Source organism: Anser anser (assembly GCF_964211835.1).
Source record: "Anser anser genome assembly, chromosome: 10".
Lineage (NCBI taxonomy): Eukaryota > Metazoa > Chordata > Aves > Anseriformes > Anatidae > Anser > Anser anser.
The window spans coordinates 72,473-95,877 of NC_139730.1; the positions used below are offsets into that span (position 1 = coordinate 72,473).

Sequence of the window (23,405 nt, forward strand, 5' to 3'; positions counted from 1 at the left end):
CTACTTCAAACTGTGGTTCAAAGCTCCTATGGACAAATACGTTTCTCCAGCCTTTTACTTTATCTATGTAGTCTGAACTTTTGGAAACTTTTCTATACTCCCTACGGTGCAAAAGCTGTCTCTCTCTCTGATGTGTTTTCCAGCAGCCACTGTTGAGTTACATCATAGCATTTTCTACTTATGACATACAAGTACATACGTATCCACCACAGTGCCCAAGATCTAGTTTGCTGTAACTGTTCAACTGACTTGTCTGCATTTTTCCTGGATCCAAATGCATGCAATACCTTGTCTACTTGGCTGTAGCTTTTCAAAAGTAATTCACTAAAGAAATGCAGTAGTAATAACCATCTGTATAGCAGCGTATTTTCCCCTATTAACATGCATGACACTGTAATAACAACTGACACAACACTGTTTTTTTAAATCTATTTTGCGAATTTTATAAGCAGCATATATAAGCCAACCTGCACCTAAAATCCACTGGAGTTGGCTTTAAGTGAAAATCTAGTATCATTCTTGGTTATGGATAGGATTTTACACAGTGAAAGTAGAATAATGCTTATCTTATAGGTATTTATAAAAAAAAATCCACACTGTGTGAGCACTGACAACAGTAAAATGAGAGGAAAGATGTATCTGTATTACACAGTTCTGTGCATACACATACAAGTGAGTATTTTCAAGTTTTGTGAAAGCATTTTAATTGTATGTACCTATATATATATATATATATGTAAGTGTTACGCTGGCCTTACATATGCAGAATTAAAATTAAACAATAATTATGTTTACTGTATGGTTTTGCCTATTAGTGTTAAGTTGTTCAAAGCAACACTACACTGTAATACGGGTACGCTGCAATCAATTAGTATACGATGGACAATGGTATGTCAAAAAAAAAAAAGGTAAAAAACCAGCAGTGATCTAGGCTTTTCCATACCTCCTGCTTCTGCTGTCTATCACTCAAAAATTGCTTGAAATACCAGTCACAGTTTTCTCGTAGCAGTCCTCGGAGTCCCAGGGCTGGCGTTGCCAAAGCTTCATAAAGTGCTAACGCATCTCCTTGTTCCAAAGCTAGGCCAATCTTTGAGATGGCTGCATGTGCTAGTGACAGTAAAGCACAATTTTGAAAGAAACATTAAATGAGGAAGTCCCATAGGTTGTATAAACTACTGCTCAGAAAGAAATACTCTTAGACCTGATGTGTGGCGAGTTAGGTATGTAATCTGAATGGTAGACTTCCAAACCAATTGCAAAACAGTACTTTTAACAAGGAGCTAAAGGATGGAAATAACACTTAAGTTACTCAAGATGAATTGTGGGGCGGCAGGGTGGTATGTGAGGCTCCAGAAGCAACACAGGTAATCCATCCCCTTAAGGAAAGGCAGCAGAAGTCAAAATAAATTCAGCTTACAACTATGTACCAATAGCACGTTAAAAAAAAATAAAAGAAGCAAAAAAAAAAAAACAGCAAGGGAGCTGCCTTCCACTTCTGCTAGCACTACAGCAGCTTTCTGCTTGTTATAGAAAGCAAGGAGGAGGAGCACAGGTATCATTTTAAAGTATTCTTTTAACCAGGACTATTACTTTAGCATGATACCTACTGTTCACTTTATTGATGTTTCCCTGAATCTCAGCTTGAGTCAGAAGTTCTTCATACACATCTCTCTCTCTCTCTGAATTTTCTGAGGCAATCTGAAGATGAAATAAAAACTAGTCAGTGTTTCTATGATCTCCTTTGTCTTCAGAGATCTTTCATAATCCTTTCATGTAAATAGTCAGTGAGCGCAACTGTTCATATAGAACTATGAGATGGGTCATCTATCCATGACCTACGCGTGCAAAAAGCCCTAGAGTAAATACATATAAAGCATACACTCTGATACAAATGGCATAGGAACACCTTATTTCAATTTATGGACTCTATATGAACACACAGCAGAGCTCCAGGACATGGAAAGCAGAAGACAGCTAGGCATTTGATATATAGTGCAATAAACTACCTTGAACCCTACTGGGAGGGTCAATTGGTTATGCTCACCATTTCATTGATATAAAAACGTATTAATATAGTTTGAAGATAGATGGATAGCATTCCCAACTTATAAAGGATGATATGAATGCTGCGTCTACATATACAATGCGTAATTCAGATAGCTGAACAGTGTAATGCAAGTACTGCTGTCTTCTACCATAGGAAGATGGGTTACTGGGAGCCATATTAGACTATCATCAGGAATAAATACTAATAACTGAATACTATATATACAGCACTGTAACACATTCTGTGAATTCCCTCACAGTTTAAGCTACAATATATAATGGTAATGCGAACAAATCGATGAATTAAAATAATTGATTTACCCTGTTTTTAGCATTCTCCATCTTGTCTTGTTTTGCTCTGTAGAGAGTGTCTTGGTAAGTGGATTCCAGCTGATCATCAAGATTTATTAGCATGGCATTAGGGTTCTTCATTGCCATAAGTGTGTCAGCTGGAACCTGGTGGTCGATTGCTTCGTTAATGGCAATGACCGCAGCATGTACTGAAAAACAAGCCACAGCCTGAGAGCCACAAACACAACAGCCCTGCTAAAAATTGAGAACTTGACTGAAAAGAAAAGAATTATCTGGAAGTTAACTGGAAAGCAAAACCAGCATGCTTTTGTGTTCCTGACAAAAAAGGGTGTCTTACTTCTTAGTAGTATGTTCTAGCAGAAAGAGTGCACATGCAAACCCTCTTCCCACTCTTTCAAAAGACCTGTACTGTCTTAAAACAAGGTGCATTAAAACTGACACTTATTATTTAATATGCTGATTCGAATAATCACATAAGATGACTCACATGCTGCTTCATCCACAGAGAGTTCATTTGCCAGAATTCCTCCAATTTTGCTGAAGGCAGGCATCTGAATACCATACTTCTCCAGTTCAAGCCTCATATTACTGATTTCTTCCTCTAAAACGTACATTAAAAGTGTTATATAGGCTACAATGCACTAGGAAACAGCTATGTATATCAATATACATGCTAATCAGTCAGGAAAATGCACAAACAATACTTCAGCATTCCTTTTTCCTGCAGAGAGACTGCATTGAGAAAAGGGGACGGAGAATATGGAGACGTGCTATTGCAAAACACCAAGTAACTCAAAAACAGTGCTGTTAGTTTAGCCTTTTATAGGTACAATCAATAACTGGTTTGCAGGAAAATAAAGCTTTTAAATCTAGTGTGTCCCCTCAGGCAGTAATTTTGGTAATGCAAAACACACAATTTGACACTCCTGCACAAATCAAGTAACTGAAACCTTGATGAGGCATGGGGACATAAGCAGCTCTACTTTAAACTCTTAAGGGAACTCAGAACTGCTTACCATATTCCAGATTAAAACTTCTCCCAAGGGGATGAAGGCAAGCTTAAAGCATCCTACACCAACAGCGGTGAAAAATTAAGCAACTGTTATTTGTGAAAGTAATGATAAGTGAATTAATGACTATTTAACTACCTGCCTGAGAAGCACTCAAAACAAACCTTTTGCTTTAACTACTGGAACTTCTCACAGCCATTAATCTTGATTTTAATTTGCATTTAGGACTCCCACAGTAACAATCCTTTCACTGACCTATACAATGCCTACAACACAACATCGGCACAGTTTTTCTTTTTACCTGTGAAGTCTACCTTCCCATATAGATCCTGAATCTGCGGCGCAAGACCCAGTTTGAACAGGTACAGGCTACAAAAGAAAATGATCAATCAGAACTAGTAATTTTTCCTCATGGTTCTAACAATTTTAGGAAATAAAGATTTAAGGAACCATTCAGGTAAACCAGCATAACACATCACCAAGAGAATGAGAGCTGACTCTCTTCTGCCTCCCTTTTCACCTGCACGTGACTTCACTAAGCTGATCCAACATACTAAAATGGTATTAACATATTTACTCGGTCATTTTTCTGTAATTTCAGTGAATTGATCCAACTCACAAAGAGCCTGACAAGAAATGGAACTGCTACAAAGGAGGGATAAATCCACACAGCTAAGGATAGCTAGGACTGGGGAAAAAGAAACAAGTTCATCCTTCTTGCCTGTCAGGCTGGCTCAGCACATTTCATGATACTGTACCCTCTAGTAAAGTATCTGATCATAGAGGAACATTAAAAATAAATTATTTAAAAAAAACATATAACCATTCCTCAGGTTGAACTCAGTTTTGACTTGCATGGCAAAGAAAGGACAGACAATTTCACCTTTTCACATGACCTCAACTCATAAAAAATCTAAATCTCCAATCTTTACAGATCTAGGCAATATTTTATTATTTTTATTAAACACAAGCACTAGGCAGGAACACCTATGATTTATGGAATGTCAACAACACTGTGTTCTTGGTCTTCCTTTTTTAACCAGAATATAGTGGTGCACTACGCCTGAAAAAAGAATAAGTTTTTTTTAAATATCCTTTTCCAAGTTTACATGTACATGGCATAATTACTTCTCTTTTGATGGTAAGTAAAATTATTTAAAATCACAGAATCCTGAGAAGTCTGCCTTTGCAGAGAAACCAGCTATAGAACATTTCAGATGAAAGAGGTTTTTTTTTTCCAATTAAGTAGTAAAACGGTATTATTAGATGAAAGATTATAAATTCTTCAGCTTTAACTTAAATACTATTCAATTTGCTCCCTGAATTAATTTTCTTTTCCTAATTATGATCTAGAAAGAGTTCAGCAGCAAGCCTAATTTTCTATTTAAACTTGGTTATTGTCCACCATTCTGACTACTGTACAGGAGGAAAAAAATAGAAAATGGCCAGGCTCTAACAAGAAACATGTAACAAGAACTTGTGCCAGCCAACTCTAGGAATAAAGTAGCTACACAGCTGCTAGCAAGGGAGAAACTTTACCAGAACTTACACAAAAAGGAACATAGCTCTTGATAGCCGCAGCGTACCCCATCACAGGTCTACACAAACTCTTGAGTGACTTATTCTGCAGTGATAACTCATTTTAGATATAAGCTTGGATCAAGTTCATCATTTCTATAAATAACAACTTGATCTAAAACTTTATTCAAATAGCGTTCAGACAAATGCAAGCCATCTGTATGGATTGGCAACATTGGCAACAGATCAAACAGCAGAACAAGCTATTCTGGAGAACTGAAATTGAGCAAACAGATGAAGATCCAAATGTATGCAATCCAGCATTAAATCGCCCAGTATATTCCACAAAATGAATCCTTCTTCTGTAAAAATCACATCTTCCAAAAGCCATCCAAACCAGGCTGCCAGGTGCTGGGGGGGGGGGGGGGGGGGGGGGGGAGGGGAGGAGGTGGAATCAGGAAGCCTAAAGTGTCATCCCATCAAATTGAGAAGTATCAACAAATGGGCCCCACCAGTTTCCTCAGGGACTAAATTATCATACACTGTCTAGGTGAGATTTTAAATTTTAAGAAACCTTTCAGCAACAGTTACTGCTTGATCACTTACTGTGACACACATCAAGATACACATACTACAATACATAGCTGTGATCATACTAGCTTTTATTCAGTGTGCTGACTGATCTCTGAATAAACCAGTATGTTCTTTTACACAGACAGCTTTTAGGTCTTCAAACTTTCCTTTATGCCCCTATTTTTTATTTTATTGTTGATCTCTGGCTCAGAGAGTAGAGAGGGAGGGGAGAACTGCGTTGGGAAGGTAGTAGTCACAACATACTTGACTGGTTATTTTTCTCCTCAGCATCTGAATTGGCCACTGTCTGAGACAAAATACGGGCTATGTCGATCTTTGCTCCAATCAGGTACAACAGTTCTGCTAGAGAATTTGTCCCCATCTACCCTTCAGCTCAGCTCTCTACCCCTTAGTTTTCAGCTTTCTAGACAGATTTCAGAAGCAAATAGACTTCTGACTAGTACGCCTTACCTGAGTGCGTGAATACAATAGATACAGCGTGGCATGTTCTTGCGATCATAGATATCTGTAGTTTCCGGGTAGAATATCTGAAGATAAAACAAAGTTAGTCTGAACAATACTCACTCTGTATACCTCAATGTCATAACTGTGATAAGCCAAAGTCTTCTGCAGTACGTTAATGAAGCAGCCCACCAAACAAAATTCTTTGAGCTTCTCTGCCCCTAGCTCAACATCTCTCCTACTTGAAGTGTCGATCTTTCCTTTTGTTTCTTTCACCCAAACCAAGGCTTCCTTCTCCCTGCTCGAGTTCTACACACATGAAACCATACAATCCTTCCTTTTTGTGCCTACCAAGATACCGGGCCATAAGAAGTTAACGGGGACTTTGGTGAAAGCTAAGACGACGAAAAAATACGCGCAGCAGAAGAGAGAACGAGGATTTTGTTTGGACAAAATGGGGTCAAAGAGCAATAGAGGAGACAGTGACAAAAGGAGACTGAGATACTCTGCACACAAGTCAGCTAGACTGAAAAAACTTTCAGACAGTCTCAAATGCAAAGCTCCTAAATTTAATATAAAAGTGCTGAAGGAAGTACATTATTTTCTAGTTATTTACAGGTTTCTTGCCGTTGCCAACAAGCACAAAGTAGCATTACTTTTTCTGTAAAGGCAAGAGCAACTGAAGGAAGTACCCTTGCCATCCTGCAATATCAGCTCCCTGGCTCTTCTACATAGGAAAATAAGGCACCAAATGTCACTTTGCGAACGTACCAGACCCTAGCCCAGTTTCTTCAATGCCTCCTCACATGTTTGTTTTCCCCAAGGCCCCATTTCCATCTGAAAATCTTGGCTTATACCTGGCACTTAAACCTTCTATATGTCTAGCTCTCCCCCTGTTTATTTTAATGACCTTCACAGCGTATCATAGAATCATTAAGGTTGGAAAAGACCTCCAAGATCATCTGGTCCAACCATCCCCCTACCACCAATATCACCCACTAAATGAAGTCCCTAAGCATCACGTCCAACCTTTCCTTAAATGCCCCCCAGGGACAGTGACTCCACCAACCTCCCTGGGCAACCCATTCCAATGCCTGACCACTCTTTCTGAGAAGAAATTTCTCCTAATTTCAAACCTGAGCCTCCCCTGGCGCAACTTGAGGCCGTTCCCTCTTGTCCTATCGCTAGTTATCTGCGAGAAGAGGCCAACCCCCAGCCCCCAACAGCTTCCTTTCAGGTAGTTGTAGAAAGCAGTAAGGTCTCCCCTGAGCCTCCTCTTCTCCAGACTTTCTCCAGTTCCCTCAGCCACTCCTCATAGGACTTGTGTTCCAGGCCTTTCACCAGCTTCGTAGCCGTTCTCTGGACACGCTCCAGGTCCTCAATGCCTTTCTTGTAGTGAGGGGCCCAAAACTGAACACAATACTCAAGGTGCGGCCTCACCAGAGCCGAGGACAGCGGGACAATCGCCTCCCTGGCCCTGCTGACTGCACTATTCCTGATACAAGCCGGCATGCCATTGGCCTTCTTGGCCACCTGGGCACACTGCTGGCTCATATTCAGGTGAGCGTTGACCAACGTCCCCACATCCTTTTCCTCTGCACAGCTTTCCAGCCACTCTGCCCCAAGCCTGTAGCGCTGCATTGGGTTGTTGTGACCAAAGTGCAGGACCCGGCACTTTGCCGTGTTGAACCTCATTCCATTGGCCTCTGCCCATCGATCCAACCTGTCCAGGTCCCTCCGTAGGGCCTTCCTATCCTCCAGCACATCGACACTTCTCCCCAACTTGGTGTCATCTGCAAACTTACTGAGGGGTATTTCGATATATCCTAATCCCAAATTTATTCCTTTAAGATCATCAAAAATCCCAACAAGGCTCAACTAGTAAACCTCAACAAGTTATTTGAAAAACTTTGCCTAATATAAAGTAACCAATTTGCAAGCATGTATCCAAATAAAACACAGCAGATTAAGTTATGCAACGCTTGCTTTGGTGGTACTGAGCATGTTTTACAGAAAACAAACAAAAAATATACTTAGAATGCATGTATGCAACTTGATTATCAGCACAGAACTACCACAGTTCCGTATATGTTCACACAATAGCGCTTATTGAACTCCTCTGAGATAGCAGGCCATTCATTCCTTTAGTATAGCCAATAATTCATATTTAAGTCACACCAGGAACATATTTCGAATTCATTTAAAAATTTCATAGGCAAATCTGAAAAAATGGAGAATCTATTGTTTTCTGTTGCACTGCTTCTTTCAGTGTAGGTTTCTAAAAAACTGCCACAATCTAACCGTAGCTCAAATACTGCTCAACAGAATGCAGACGGTATGCCAGACTTGTGATATGAAGAATACTGTACAGAAGAACATATTATTTTTCTCCTAATCATTCTCTCTCACAGCAGAATGAAATATGTCAGCATATTTTCGGATAGACTTTCTACAGAAATGCAAATCTAGAAAACGAAGAACTAACTATATAGAAGTCTGACGATTTTAGTTAAACAGCAAATGTTTCCACAGAATGTAAGCCTTTTTGGGATTATATACTTATCAACACATACAACATAGAAATTACCTTTGGGAGACCGATCTCAGCCATGGCATTCAGCCACTGAATTACATTATCAGTGTGCCGGAAGTGAAGACCAGTTGCCTGAAATAAAAATAGGCAGAAACAAGAGGGAGGGCAGGCAAAATATCACAACTGACGAGACAGATGGTGAAAACTGTACTCTTACGGAAAAGGCGTTAGAAGTCTTCCATGTATTATATTGCTTATTTATAACAAGGCAAGTTCTATCATGAATGCAAGCTCAGACATAAAGCTAAGAGTCCACTCCCCTCACTTACCCAATGTTCTAAAGTGAAGGAGGAGTTTTTCAAGGTAACGCTAAAATAATGTAACTTTCTGCTTATTCAGTCTGCACCGCCACGTGCACACTTTCCTATTGTAAATCTATACCTAATCCAATACCCACAGAGAGCAGCTCTCACCTTATATCTAGTCTGTTCCCTATCATAGATTTTCTTCACAGAAACGACTTTAGGAGAGAAAAAGTTTCCAAGTTTGGCCAGGTAGACTCCATTTCTCAATCCTTCTTCGAGTTCTGTTGTGGGAGGCAGCTCCTCATTCAGACAGGCCTCCATCCATCTGTAAGTGCAAGAAGAACAAATTGGGTCACTTGAATATAATTCCAATTTGTGAACACAACTCTATGTTAAGTAAGTTCCTTGCTGCTACTGCTATGTTACTCTCCAGCATAATATTTACTTAGCACAGAGGCTGAAAGTCAGTATAGCACTATCAGAAAATCTGTGTCATTAAGACAGTAATCAGTAATGCTTCAGACAAAATATTAAGCAGAATTACAGAGTTCAGAAGTTATTAAGATACCATCTCAACAATATATTCTTCCTTCTTCAGCTTGTGATTTAACTGGTGCCGGTCTACATAGTAGTTGACCTGTCCTTTTAACTCACTCACATCTTCCTCTCGAGTACGGGATCATTTTACAAGCATCTCTTTTATTCTACTTTCATAAAATATCTGCTAGTTATTTCTCTAGTTGATTTCCTACAATGCTTTCATCAAGTCTACGTTCCTGGCATATATATTTTCTTCCACTTCTCCTATACATTTCAAAAACAGAAAAAATGGGAACAGGCACTACTATGGTCTGACTTTCAGTAACAGAACTTTGACTTTTCTCTCCTCATAACAACTGATTTTCTCTCGTTTCCTTCTGTCTCATTTAATTTAATGGTGCTATTGCAGGTCCTCGTGACAAAAGAAAAAAGAAAAACAGCAAAAACTTGAAAAGTTGCTGTGCTCACGACACAGGTGCACCTTGACATTTTTTCTTTTCAAAGCTACCACAGAATGTGTATCGCAAGCTCAGCTATGCAGTTTCTTCCAAAGACAACACGCTCCCTGGCTGTTCTGTTCTCCGAAGAAGGGAGCTCCACTGCCAGGGAACCTTTCTAAAGTGTTTTCCTTAGAACATGCCTCACTTCCACCCAAACTCTAAAGCTCCTAAAGGACAGATCAGCCTTGGATCAATTGATTTCACAGAAAAGCATCTTTCAAAACAACAGTGGCCCAGAATAGCACAACCAATATTATAAAACAGATCTGACAGTGTAATATAAGAAAGGTTAATAAATTGGGTCACAGGAACGATGAGTTCACTTTACTGGGAATGAGTGTAAAGAAAGGCAGAGGATCCTACTGCGGTGGTTTTATCCTGCTGAACAGCTGAACTCCACCACAACTGCTTTCTCACTCACCCTTCTCAAAAGAAAGGGGGGAGGAGTACATACGATGTTAAGAAAGACAGCTCATTGGTTGAGAAAAGGATAATTTAATTAATGGAAAAAGAAAGAGGAAACAAAACCAAGCAAAGGCTGCACGGAAGCGCAGAGAGAAGAAAAAATTGTTCTCTAATTCCCATCAACAAGTGATGTTTGGCCACATCCTGGGAAGCAGGGCCTCAGTATGCATAGCAGTTGTTTGGGAAGACAGATGTCTTCAATAATGAGAGCACCCCCTCCTCCTTCCCCTTTCCCACCTTTTATTGCTGAGTGTGACATTACATGGTATGGAATACCCCTTTGGTCGGTTTAGCTCAAATGCGCTAGCGATGTCCCTTCCCTACTTACCCACCTCCAGCCTACTGGCTTGGGGGGTGGGGGCGGGGAGAGAACCTTGATGCTGTGCCAGCACTGCTCAGCAATAGCCAAAATGTTGGTGTGATAGCAATAGTGTTCTAGCTACAAGTGCAGAGCACAACACTATATTGGCCATTGCAGGAAAAGTTACTTTCATCCCAGTCACACCCAATACACCTGCTGACCCAATGTTTCTATTTTTTTTTCTTTTAAATGAGATTGAGATATATTGGGTCCCAGAGAAATTTCTCCAGAAACAGAATTTTAATTCTCTGAATACTGTTTTACATGCATACGTAACTTTAAACTATTTAGCTCCACGTTAATCCAGGCAAAATAACAGAAACACACCATACTGAATGGAAGTGATACTAGATTAAATGAATAACATATTCTACAAGGACAGGCTGAGGATGCTTGGGCCATCTGGTCTGGAGAAGAGGAGGTCAAGAGGGGACCTCATTTGCTCCCTGCAGCTTCCTGAGGAGGGGAATCACAGAATCACAGACTTGTAGGGGTTGGAGGGGACCTCAAGGGATCATCGGGTCCAACCCTCCTGCCAAAGCAGGTTCCCTACAGCAGGTTGCCCAGGCAGGCATCCAGACGCGCCTTGAATACCTCCAGAGGCGACTCCACAACCTCCCTGGGCAACCCGTTCCAGTGCTCTGTCACCCTTACTGTGAGGAAGTTCTTTCGCATGTTGGTGCAGAACTACCTGTGATCCCTTTTGTGGCCACTGCCCCTTGTCCTGTCCTGTCCCCACAAACCACTGAAAAGAGGTTGGCCAAATCCCTCCGTCTCCCACACTTAAGATATTTGTAAACATTAATAAGATCCCCTCTCAGTCTTCTTTTCTTGAGGCTGAACAGACCCAGGTCTCTCAGTCTTTCCTCATAGGAAAGATGCTCCAGGCCCCGTGTCATCTTTGTGGCCCTCCGCTGGACTCTTTCCAGGAGATCCCTGTCTTTTTTGTACTGGGCAGCCCAGAATTGGACACAGTACTCCAAGTGAGGCCTCACCAGGGCAGAGTAGAGGGGGAGAATCACCTCCCTTGACCTGCTGGCCACGCTCCTTTTTATGCACGCCAGGATCCCACTGGCCTTCTTGGCCACCAGGGCACACTGATGGCTCATGGTCAACCAGTCGTCCACCAGGACCCCCAGGTCCTTCTCCGCAGAGCTCCACTCCAGCAGGTCACCCCCCAGCCTGTACTGATGCACGTGGCTGTTCCTTCGCAGGTGCAGGACTCTCCACTTGGTCGTGTTAAACCTCATTTGGTGTCTTCCTGCCCAGCTCTCCAGCCTGTCCAGGTCTTGCTGAATGGCAGCACAGCCTTCTGGCATGTCGGCCACTCCTCCCAGCTTTGTATCATCGACGTACTTGCTTAGGGCGGACACTATTCCCTCATCAAGGTCACTGATGAAGATGTTGAACAAGATCAGATCCAGCACTGACCCCTGGGGAACACCGCTAGTCACAGGTCTCCAGCCGGACTCTGCGCTACCAATCACCACCCTCTGAGCTTGGCCAGTCAGCCAGTTCTCAACCCATCTTACTGTTCACTCGCCTATCCCACGCTTTCTCAGCTTTGCTAGCACGATGTCGTGGGAAACAGAAGTGCAGAGCTGTGGCTGTGTTAGGCATTTTTGCCTAACTTTTTCGTCAAGTCTGGACAAAGAATTGAATAGAACACAAGCATCCCAGAAAGCATCCACTCTGAAGCCAATGTCTAAGAGTGTCCACAAGTGATTTATCTGGGGCTCATTCAAGCATGCATGTGACTTATAATGGCATTCACCTCTCCCTGTAGCTCAGCATTTGATCCTAAAGATTTTTGATTCAGAGGGACAGGGTGATTTTGAGATATATTTGTATCTTTCTCACTAGTTCCACCTCATCCAAATCTGCATGGAGAAAAAATTATTATCTGCTAGTACCTAAGCAACCTCTGTAAATGTGCAGCGGTGACAATTGTTATGAAGCATCTGAAAGACTACAGTATAAACGGAGCCCTCCTAGCCCCTTCAAAAATATTTTACAGCAGCACGAACTATTAAAATCCTGGAATGAAGTTCTGCAAGTGAGTCCTCCTTTATACTCTGCCAGCACTGATCTTGTACAAGATCTGTTTCCTTTCCCATAAACGTGAGCCATAGTGTGCCCTGGCAGCCAAAAGGGCAAACTACATTTTGCGGTGCATTGAACAGCATAGTCAGCCAGTCAAGAGAGATGACTTTTCTGCTGTATTTAGCACTGGTGTGGCCTCACATTGAATACTGTGTGCAGTTCTGGACTCCAAAATATAAAAGGGACGTTAAGATCCTTGAAAGCATCCAGAGTAGGGCAAGAAGGCTGGTAAAAGGGCTGGAAGGCATGTCCTACAAGGAGAGGCTGAGCATGCTTGGGCCATCTGGTCTGGAGAAGAGGAGGTCAAGAGAGGACCTCATTGCTCCCTGCAGCTTCCTGAGGAGGGGAAGCGCAGAGGGAGATGCTGGTCTCTGCTCCCTGATAACCCGTGACAGGACACGTAGGAACAGCAGAAAGTCGTGCCACAGGAGGTCCGGACTGGGCATTAGGAACAAATTTCTTTACCACGAGGGTGGTCAAACACTGGAACAGGCTCCCTAAAGAGGTGACTGATGTCCCTCCATGTCCGTCAGTGTTCAAGAGGCATTCAGACAATGCCCTCAACAATACGCTTTAACTTTTTGTTAGTCCTGAAGAGGTCAGACAGTTGGACTTGGCGATCTTCCTAGGTCTCTTCCAACTGAACTACTCTATTTTATGTAAATCTGCTTCTGAACCTCCAATTTTCAGTCCAGCATTCAAGGAAGGCTCATGAGAAAGAGCTAAGAATTATATAACCTGTAACAGCTGAAAACATGACAGAAAAAAATGATCTCTTTTGAGCTTGAACAAGAAAATACATGATGATTTCTTTGGATTAACTAAAATAAATAAGTAAACAAACATTTATTTTCAATTTTGGCGATATTTTTGCACAGTTTACTCTTGATTTCAATTACAAAACACTGTAGAAGTAGCCTAAGGAGATGAGATGCTTCCAAATTCACCACAGGCATTTTTTTATTCTCTCCTGAGAAGGCCAGGTGAGGCAGTAAACTGCATTTCTAATTACCTACGGCAGGTAGGTACTTGTGAAAATGAAAAATCTCACAGGCTGCAACATTTTAATGATCAAATGAAATATAACTTTGACTAGTGCAGATACAGAGCCTTAGGTAATCTTCTTAATTGTCTTGCCTGCATCTATTTTCAGCTATTCCTAAGGCTTTCCTTCTTTTGTAAGCTACCACAGAGCCAACCTGTTCTTCTGTGACAACTCCTCCATTTTTAAGTCTGCTAACATAAACAGAATATTTGGGAAAACAAATTTCAGATAACTGTACATCTTTGCTACTAAAACTCAAGAGGAATGCCGGTCAAGTTCTCACATCTGAATCTATTCTTTCTCCGCCTCTACTTGAAATGTTAGTATACAATGTGGTCTGTCAGTACATAGAGTGGCCATCTGCCTTTTAAGATAAACAAGCCATTGTTCTTTAAAAGAAAAAGCGTAACACTAGTGCTTTGTTCTTTGCTCGGATTCTGTGTTTGATTAAAGGTACAAGTCAAATAGAAAAAAAAATCTGAGGATAAGTAAACATCATCTGTGAATTCTGTTGCCTACACCCAAGAGTATCTAGAAAATAACCATAGAGTAAATTCAGCATTAAGTCCCCACATTTTTAATTCACACCTCTTGCACTTCTGTTTGAGTTTGGGTTTTTTCTTCCTTCAAGATCTAGTCCCAGATGTTTTTTTCCAATTTCTGGATTCTTCAGCAGAGAGCTATTCTGACGGACTCATTGTAGAAAGGATTCTCAGGATTCAATAGAGGTTTTATAAACAGCTTGATTTTACTGTTGTTGCTTTGGTTATTCACATTATTTTCAGTATCAGCATTTCTCTCTAGACAGCACACGCTGTGAAAAGCTAATTCAAAAGGAAACTTACGAACGTTTCACAGCTGCTCATCATTAAGTACCTAGAATAAGCCACTATTACACTCCCCAAATCTTAGTTCTACTGATTCTTCCATCTGAATGAAAACAACTACATAATTTTAAGGTTCTTCCTCTTTGCCCAGGAAAGCCTTTTCTTCACACTTGACACATCTACAGCTCCAAACAACAGAGGTGACACCTTTGAAAAGCTAACACAAGCAAGAAAAAGGAGCCAAGAAGCTTTTCAATTAACTTGCCGCACTAACTGATCATAAAATCAGGACAGCAATGAGATGTCTCCAAAAGCGGCGATTTCAGCAGAGCCTGGAAGGAGGGGGAAGAGAAGGGAAACCACATTTCTCAGGAACTAGCACTCACAAAACAACAGCAAGAAAACAGTTTTATGTTCCTGCTGGCAGCCCTCCCACAACAGCAATAGTTCAAGGGAGTGGTTCTCAGCAAGAAATGGACAACACACCAGAATCTTCCAGCTTCTGCCAGCTTCTCATTCTCCAGCCTCCTCACCCACTTCTAGTCTTTCTCATGTCCCCAAACTTAAGTTTCTTAATAAACCGTTAAAAAAAAAAAAAAACACTTTTTAGAAAATGTACACCATGGCAATTGTAGTCTTTGCTCTGAACATTCAGATTATAAAGACTCTGCATGGAGAAACTTTCAATCAGGAAACAAGTAGCTGGTTGGAGTAGTTGTGACAAATTACACAAAAATGACTAGACTCTAGCACTGCTTTAGAAGTTACTTGAAACAGGACACTGCAACACCACATCCAGAAAGGGAAACACCTTTTTCCTCCATTTCAAAAGAGTAGATACTCTAGAAACACAGAAGTTGCCTTCCATGTTCTGGAGAAGCACGTAGAAGTTTTTGGAAAGATACATAAACCCAACAGCATTTCCAAGCCTCTAGTCTCTTACACTTCTTGTCAGTTTCACTTGCTTTCCTAAAAAAATTACTTGAAGTCAGAGGACTTATATGACTAACTGGAAAACACATACAACCCAAAGGTCATGTTATGGGAGTAAGAAACTGAGTAAAAGTACAGAAGTACAAACTGCAGAAAGAAAAACAGTTCAGGTTTTGACATTGGTTCGGTATTCAATATGAACAGCTTACAAATTTTATGTAGTAAAGGGATATGAGTGCAGAAGGCACCAACTCGGGACACATACAAGTCACAGACAGAGGCTACACGTGAGAAAAGACAAAAACCAAAACACCCTGTATTAGAGAAACTTTCACAACGCAAAGGATGCTCAGTCTCTCTAGTCCAAATTTAACAGAATTATTAATCTCAAAGTCTCAACTACCTTCTATTTAGCATGTCAGGTATGGTGCACCTAGATGGTAACAATTTTGAAGTGGAAAAAGTATATATATAGCAAGTTGCTAATTTGAGTCTAGCTTAGCGTGGAAAGCAGCAACTTTCCTGTAAGCTTCCGAACAGGCTCCGATAGTGAAAGACCATACTTTCCTTTCTGACGTGAAATAAATGCAGTACTTTGAGACTTAGACTGTTGTATTTCCTCAAGTAATTTTTATAAATAGGAATTCAAACACTACCAAAAAGATTAAAAGCATACTAGTCGCCGCATCTTCTTGAACAGAATGTTCTCAAGGCTGCTTCTGCTGCAAATCAAGAATTGGGAATCATAAACAGTAAAACTGAGAGAGCACCTCAAATCCCAAATGAGACACTATTACACTGTGGAGGGCAGTCTGAGTCTGAGAAAAGGTGGGGCTTCCAACCACAACCAGTATATGAAGCCTGGAAAAAGCATCAAGGAGTAGTATTACAAGGAAGAAAAGGTTTCTGGGAATACCTGGCCAGCTTCCGTACATGAGCTAAAAAAGGAAACTCATTCTTTTGCAACTACTAAATTCCTGCTTTTTGCTGCTTTCTTCTCAGAAACTTTATTCTCCTTCAACTTTAAGTTCTAGGAAATGTGGATAGCGACTGAATGAGTAATAGAAAAGACATGACGTAAGTTTAAAAATTCTGGTCTGTTATCCGAAAGATACTGTAAAGCAAGCTCATTACTATCTTTTAAATTACGCTCTTCCCCTATCCTACAACACACAGCTGCATTTCCTGTGCTACTGCAACTCAACTTTCAGAGTCTCTGAAGTTGGAAGGGTCCTCTCTTGCGACTATCTAGTCCAACCTCCCTACAACCAGCTGAAGCAACCATCTTTCCCCTTCCTTGTGAGTGGGACAAGAGTTTTCTTTACTGTGAGTGTGACAGCACTAGAACAGGTTGCCCAGAGAGGTAGCGCAGTCTCCTTCTCTGGAGATATTCAAAACCCGCCTGGATGCCATCCTGCACAATGTGCTCTAGGTGATCCTGCTCGGCAGCTGCGTCGGACTACATGATCTTCAGAGGTCCCTTCCAACCTCAGCCATTCTGTGATTCTGCAATGTCACTTAAACACCTTAGATCATCAGAGCCAAAGACTCTCGAGAGGACACTGAGTTACTTGAACTCTGGAAGAGTCCAAATGCTAATAATAAAGCTCACAATTCTCTTCTGAATAACCTCGGGAGTAGGGGGGAACACTCACCTTGCTCAAACCTAGAAAGACCTAAAAGGAAAGAGGGAGCATACAACCACGTAACTTAACACCTTACTAAAGAACACAGAGGCAGCAAGTTCTGCTTAAGCACCTCCATAAAGACAAATAACCCATAATGAGAACATAAACTGTCTCAATGTACTCATACCTGTTTCAACAAGTTCCTAAGTGGGTGTTAATGTAACTACAAAACCAGGGCAATTTACATATAATAATGCTCCCCCTTCTTGCAGGATAGTTTAACCCTATGCTAGACCTGAGGACAGAATGTTTTTGAAAAGCATTATGCAGAATCGTTTATATTTAAAACCTTGTATGCTCATGTTAAAACTAATACCTATCATCCTTAAAAAAGGCAAAAATAAGTGAAAGGCAAGCATTTTTCAAGTCTCATTGAAAAAATAAACTTGGTTGATAGGCAGCAATGCTTATTCCCTTTAGACATTAGAACACTATGCCATCAATAAGGTTTTCACAGAAACCTTGAATTTTTTTTTGCTAGTTTGACTGTAGTTTAACAGCATTTATTCAGTTGCCATATTAGGCTTATGTGGCAAAGTTTAGGTAGCAGGGGAGCTGCACGGGTGGTCCCTGTGAGGAGAGTCTAGAAGCTGCCCCATGTTAGATAAGAGCCAGTTCCAGTCAGCTCCAAAAGGGGCCTGCCATGAGAAAATGCAGAGAAAAACAATTCCACAGACACCAAGGACACTGAAGGAGGGGAGAAGGTGCGCCAGGCACCAAGGCAGAATCACAGAACGGTTGAGGTTGGAAGGGATCTCTAGAGATCATCCAGTTCGACCCACCTGCCAAGCAGGATCACCTAGAGCACGTTGCACAGGATCACATCCGGACGGGTTTTTAATATCTCCAGAGAAGGAGACTGCACAGCCCCTCTGGGCAACCTGTTCCAGTGCTCTGTCACCCTCACAGTAAGTAAGTGCTTTCTCACATTCAGTTGGAACTTCCTGTTTCAGTTTATGCCTGTTGCCTCTTGTCCTGTTGTTGGGCACCACTGAAAAGAGAAAAGTTCCCCTGCAGCCTGCGGAGAGGTCCATGATGGAGCAGGCTGTCCCCCTTGTGGAGAACAGTCAGACTTGTTCAGATAAGCACCAGCCTTGAGTGAAGGGGAATTGAGCAGTTATTCTCTCTTATACAAACTTTGTGGATGGAAGTCCGCAAGCTTCATATGAGAGGCTGCTGAGGAAGGAGTCTAATATTGGTGAGACAGCTCTGTTTTGGCAGCAGAACAGAATCTTGAGGGCCCTGGTACCCGAGTAAAACCTTTTGATTCATTACGTGTAAAATGAATATTAAAGTTCACACTCCTGAATATGATAATGAGCTTAAAGAAGTTTATGCTAAACATACATGACTACAGTACTCAACTCTTCACCCAAATCATGCTAAACATCACCGCAGGGAGGGAACAGATAAGGTCAGGATATAAAAGAATGTTAGGAGTTAGTGTAAACAGATGAAAGAAAAAAAGAGAAGATGAAGTTAGAGAGAAGAAAAAGGAAAAGCTGGGGAGGAGGGGAAGGAATTGGAAACCTAGAAGAGGCTGTGACTTTCTCTTCCACCAAGACAGGGACAACTTCTTGGTAAGCTCTGCGCCTCCACCCTTTGGTGAGGAATACCTGGGATAGCATTTTGCTAGCACTATTATCATATATTAGCACTACAGCAGTAAGTGTATTTATCAACAGCAATTGCAAATCTGTTATATCTGTTGCCTTATTAAATACGTTCAACTTTGTGAAGCTGTTTCAATGAAAGCTCTTAGCAGGGCTCTGAACCAGGCAAACGTTGGACTCTGATAGGCATCCTTTAACTCAACTCCCCTGCAGCCCATAGCGTACCACAGCAGAGCAGATCTCCACGCTGGAGCCTGCGGAGGTGCCGGTGTAGGAGCAGGCAATCTGGCAGGAGCTGCCATCCGGGGGGGGGCATATTGGAGCAGTTTGCTCCTGAAGGAAGGACCCCATGGTACAGACCCATATTGGAGCACTTCCTGAAGAACTGCAGCAAGTGGGAAGCCCATGCAGGATCAGTTTGGGAATAATAACTGCATCCCATGGGAGGGACCCCACACTGAACCCACACTAAAGCAAAGAGATGAGAAGGAGACCATGCTAGAACAACAGAGGAAGTGTTAGAGACTGACCGCAGCCCTAATTCCCCTGCACTGCTTGGGGGGGGGGGGGGGGGGGGGGGGGGGGAGAATAGGGGGGGAAGGGAAGGTGTTTTGCATTTGCTTTTAGTTTCTCACTGCTCTAGTCTGTTAATAATAGGCATTAAATATTAGTCTCCCCCTGCTCCTTTGAAGAGGGACAATGAGACAGAGGTGCTGCCCATCAGGGTGAAAACACTACAGAGGCATTACAGTCTACGGAGTTCCCACTCTGCTTCCTCCATATCCCTAGCACAGAAATGATCATCTTTAAGCCAGAGTTAACTCTCCAATCTCATCACACAACTGCACGGGTAATGTAGGCCTTCCAAATCTACTGACGCTTGTCCAAATTAAATAAATTCACCTTTCTAGTCAGTCAGCATAACTAGTATTAAATGCATACTCCCCTCCAAGACGAGATCTTTGAGTATCTACAGGCAGCTAGTACTATTACCTGCAATTTAGAACCAGGCATTCCTTGAGAAGGCACAACAGTAAATACCTAAACAACAGGTATTGTCAGGCAGCCAGTCTCTCAAATAGTGTTACCTTCAAATTTTGAAATAAAGCATTGTTCCACTAGCAATGACTGGAAAAAAAAATTGCATCAGTCTCTCACCTACTGACTTATTCTCTCCCCAGCACAGTATTATCAAGGATTGTGACATTATACTAAGGTGCCATTTTTCTACAGAATCATAGGCCAATTTTAACCAGAATTGGAGCTTAGACATGGCAAAAATGTAATAACGATCATATTGGCAGACATTTTGCTCTTTCACTTGTGAAAATACCAGAAGTCTGGCTAACCCTTAGACAGTGCAACAAATTTGGAAAACAGCAAGTCTGATAATCAGACTTATTATAAATAAGCCTGAGAAAGAACTATCAAGTCATCTCTCCAGAAACTGCTGTAAGAGTATCCAATTTAATACACACAAACAGCAGAACAGATGGTAAGACCAGATCAAACCTGCAAGGAACACTGCATATTTTATGACAGGACTACCATGCAGTACATTCCAGCACAAAAAGAAAGCAGAACATGGCACAGAAAATACAAAAGGCAAAAATCAAGTGATGTTAACAGTTGAAAAAAGAAAAGTGATCTTTATCAACCACACGCTGAGGATAGCTCAACTGCTGGTCATCACTAACCACTAGCAATGTCAGGGTAAAACTAATGAGCTGCAGAGGCCAGAAATAACAATTCCTAACATTTAGCTGACCTAGAATTTCAAGACAATGGCCTTTCCTTTTGTACGCAGAACTAGGAAGTGACTTTTTTCAACTCTGAGACAGGATTGTTGCGTGGCATTCTCTCGGTCTCCACCTGGAAGTCACTTGGAGTACGTTGGCCTCAAAGACAACATTTCTGTACCTCTAGCTGTTAAGAATTCTAAGATAGAGTACGTAACACTCACAAATCATGCTGAAGGATAACCAGCATCACTCAGAGTCTGGTACCAATGCTAAGTGTTAGCTGATGTTCAGTTGTCCACAATATCACATCTTATTCTGTTTATTTCATGCCTCAATTTCATTAGTAGGAAACAGAACCTGCATGCAAACTTCTGAGCCTCTCATTTGAGAGCACTGGCCACAGAATTGTTATCATGGGACAGCATCCTTTGAGTTTTCTCTTTTGAAGCATGCTAGTACCACAGCGCTCCTTGTTTGCTTCTAGTGGTTCCATACCACCTATATTTCAGAAGAGCGCTGGCTGCTTCAGGAAGGCTGCGGGTGGTTAATTTCCTCCTAAAGGACGTCTGAAGATAGAACACAAGGGCAAAGATCTTGATTCTCTTTCCAGGTGAATACAATACTAGCCTCCACTTTTTGTAATGCTGTCTCTACACTACAACAACATATTTTAATCAGCGAAATAAGCCTAAATCTGTGATTGACTAAACTAGCACAAGTATTCATGTGCTAACCCACATCTCCAACCATCAACCACCACACAGAAGCTGTGCAAAAGCCACAAAAAGTGCTTAGCAAAACTGTTGACAACTCTTCAAAGTCTTTCATAAAAGTAATTATTTGCATTCTCGAAAGGTATTCACAGCACTATAAATATTGGCACTCTTGTGGAAGGTTCTTAGAAATCCATTACTGAATGCAACAAACACTTGTATGTCAACACAAACCGTACACATGCACTCTGCTATGAAAACAAAGAAGGGAGAGATCACACTGGAATCCTTCAGCCTACTGAAGAAAAAGCATCCGTGGTGTCCAAGACTATAAGCTTATTTATAAAACCTGAATACCTGTAGTTCAAGAAAAAGTATTAACAGTATTTCATTCTGAAAAAAAAAAAAGCTTAAAAAATATAGATTATAGATGTTGAGAGCCTTACAGCTCATCCCAATGTTGAAATGATATCCAGTTGACCTCACAGACGGAGGGTCCTACTCCGAGTGCGGCCAGCACTCAGTCAGCTAAGGATTGACAACAACAGGTAAGAAGACCATCAAAGAATTCAAACCTCCCAAATTGCTGGATGATTATCCGTGTTTCTCTTGGGCTTAAATCTCTATGCTTGCTTCTGTTCTCTCTGCCCACTCTTTCAGAAGACTATCCAGTCCAGAAATCTGGTGAGCACAGTTGCTGACAATACCTTCCAACTACCTCAACCATACTAAATCCAGGAATCTACCATCAAGGAAGACATAGACGACAACAGCAGCCACTATGCCTGTTCACAATCTCAGACCAAAAGTTCCCTCCCCACATAGTCCAACACCCTGTCTCCAACAAAGGCCAGGAAGAGATGCAAATAAACACAGCCTTTTATTAAACTAAGTAATTGCTTTCTCAATTAAATATGCTCTATTTATTCATATTTACCTGAATTCTTAGATGCAGCATATGTTTAATTGATGAAACTTACTCTATAGAAGTCTATGAACATCATTTTTTTTTAACCTAATTTACCACAATGTATTTGTGAGTCGCATACCTATTTAAAAAGCATAAAAATGGGCTTTAGATTTGCTTTAATTATTTGAGTGTCACATACAGAAACTATATAGGGCTTACCAAATACATTTTGCATTAACACTTGGACAAAAGTAGAATTAACTAAAATAAACAGATCAATTTTAGTGACCCTAAATCAGACTTTTAACTGTATTCACCTAACTAGAAATGTCTGCCGTTGTCTTATAAAACCATCAGAAGTACTTACATACGCCAATTTCCAATTCCTGCAGCAATCAGTGAAGATCTGCTGTTAACTCCAACACAATCTCTTAAATAGCATAAGACCTGTTTGCGCATCTTTGAAGCTGTTGCTTTATGTCAGCTTTCTTGGACATGAAGACTCATTCTTCTTCTGGACATAAATAAAATAAGCTCACTCCCCCAACTCCCCCCCACCCAACCTCTCCACCATTTACATAATTCTGAACAAAACATTCCAAACCAAGACACTATTCTATTTACTGCAGTAAAGTACGAAACAGACAGCTTATCGCCGACAAGATTTAACTTCCTAGTGGTATGTTTAGGGAGGGAAAGAAAAGCCAAAGTAATATTAAACGTCTACATAATAGCTCCATGCATGAAGTGGTCCTCCTGAGCAGCCAGACAATGAAATTATTATTTACTGTAGTTTACAGAAACTTGTTATGTATAGGCCATTCACCGTGCCGAAGCACATTATTGTCCAAGTCATCCCTTGCCCCAGACAGCCTGCAACACGTCACAAAACATGCAATGCACCAGAAAACAAAGATGAGCACTATACAAAGAAAGCAAACATCAAAAAGCAAAAAAATCCTACCTTGGAATTCTCAATCCAGTGAAGGATGGTAGACACTGCTGCAGAAGGCATCAAATAGCAGAAAAGGCAGAAGCTAGAAAAACGAGACTAAAAGGAAAGCAAAGAGAGACAGACATATCACAAGAGTAATAAGCGAGCAGGCAGAGAGGAAGCAAAAATAGACGTAACTGTCTAGGCACATGATAAAATTAACACTTCACAGAAAAAAGTGGCTTACAAAGGATAAATATTTCTCTGACTGC

General features: G+C 41.2%; 1 protein-coding gene across 2 annotated transcripts in view; it reads right to left on the minus strand.

Moving 5' to 3' along the window:
• Positions 1 to 23,405, minus strand: part of IQGAP1 (IQ motif containing GTPase activating protein 1) — a 74,133-nt gene that overhangs the window by 39,754 nt on the left and 10,974 nt on the right. The window contains exons 2-10 of one of the 2 annotated variants that reach the window (XM_083850194.1): positions 23,164 to 23,250; positions 8,928 to 9,084; positions 8,509 to 8,586; positions 5,931 to 6,007; positions 3,670 to 3,737; positions 2,846 to 2,959; positions 2,368 to 2,546; positions 1,608 to 1,698; positions 944 to 1,107 (exon numbers count right to left, since the gene is read on the minus strand). In XM_083850194.1, coding sequence (XP_083706320.1) covers positions 944 to 1,107; positions 1,608 to 1,698; positions 2,368 to 2,546; positions 2,846 to 2,959; positions 3,670 to 3,737; positions 5,931 to 6,007; positions 8,509 to 8,586; positions 8,928 to 9,080 — 924 coding nt within the window. In that variant the 5' untranslated portion in view covers positions 9,081 to 9,084; positions 23,164 to 23,250. The remainder of the gene's footprint in view (positions 1 to 943; positions 1,108 to 1,607; positions 1,699 to 2,367; positions 2,547 to 2,845; positions 2,960 to 3,669; positions 3,738 to 5,930; positions 6,008 to 8,508; positions 8,587 to 8,927; positions 9,085 to 23,163; positions 23,251 to 23,405) is intronic. The other variant, XM_083850193.1, reaches the window with a different exon arrangement.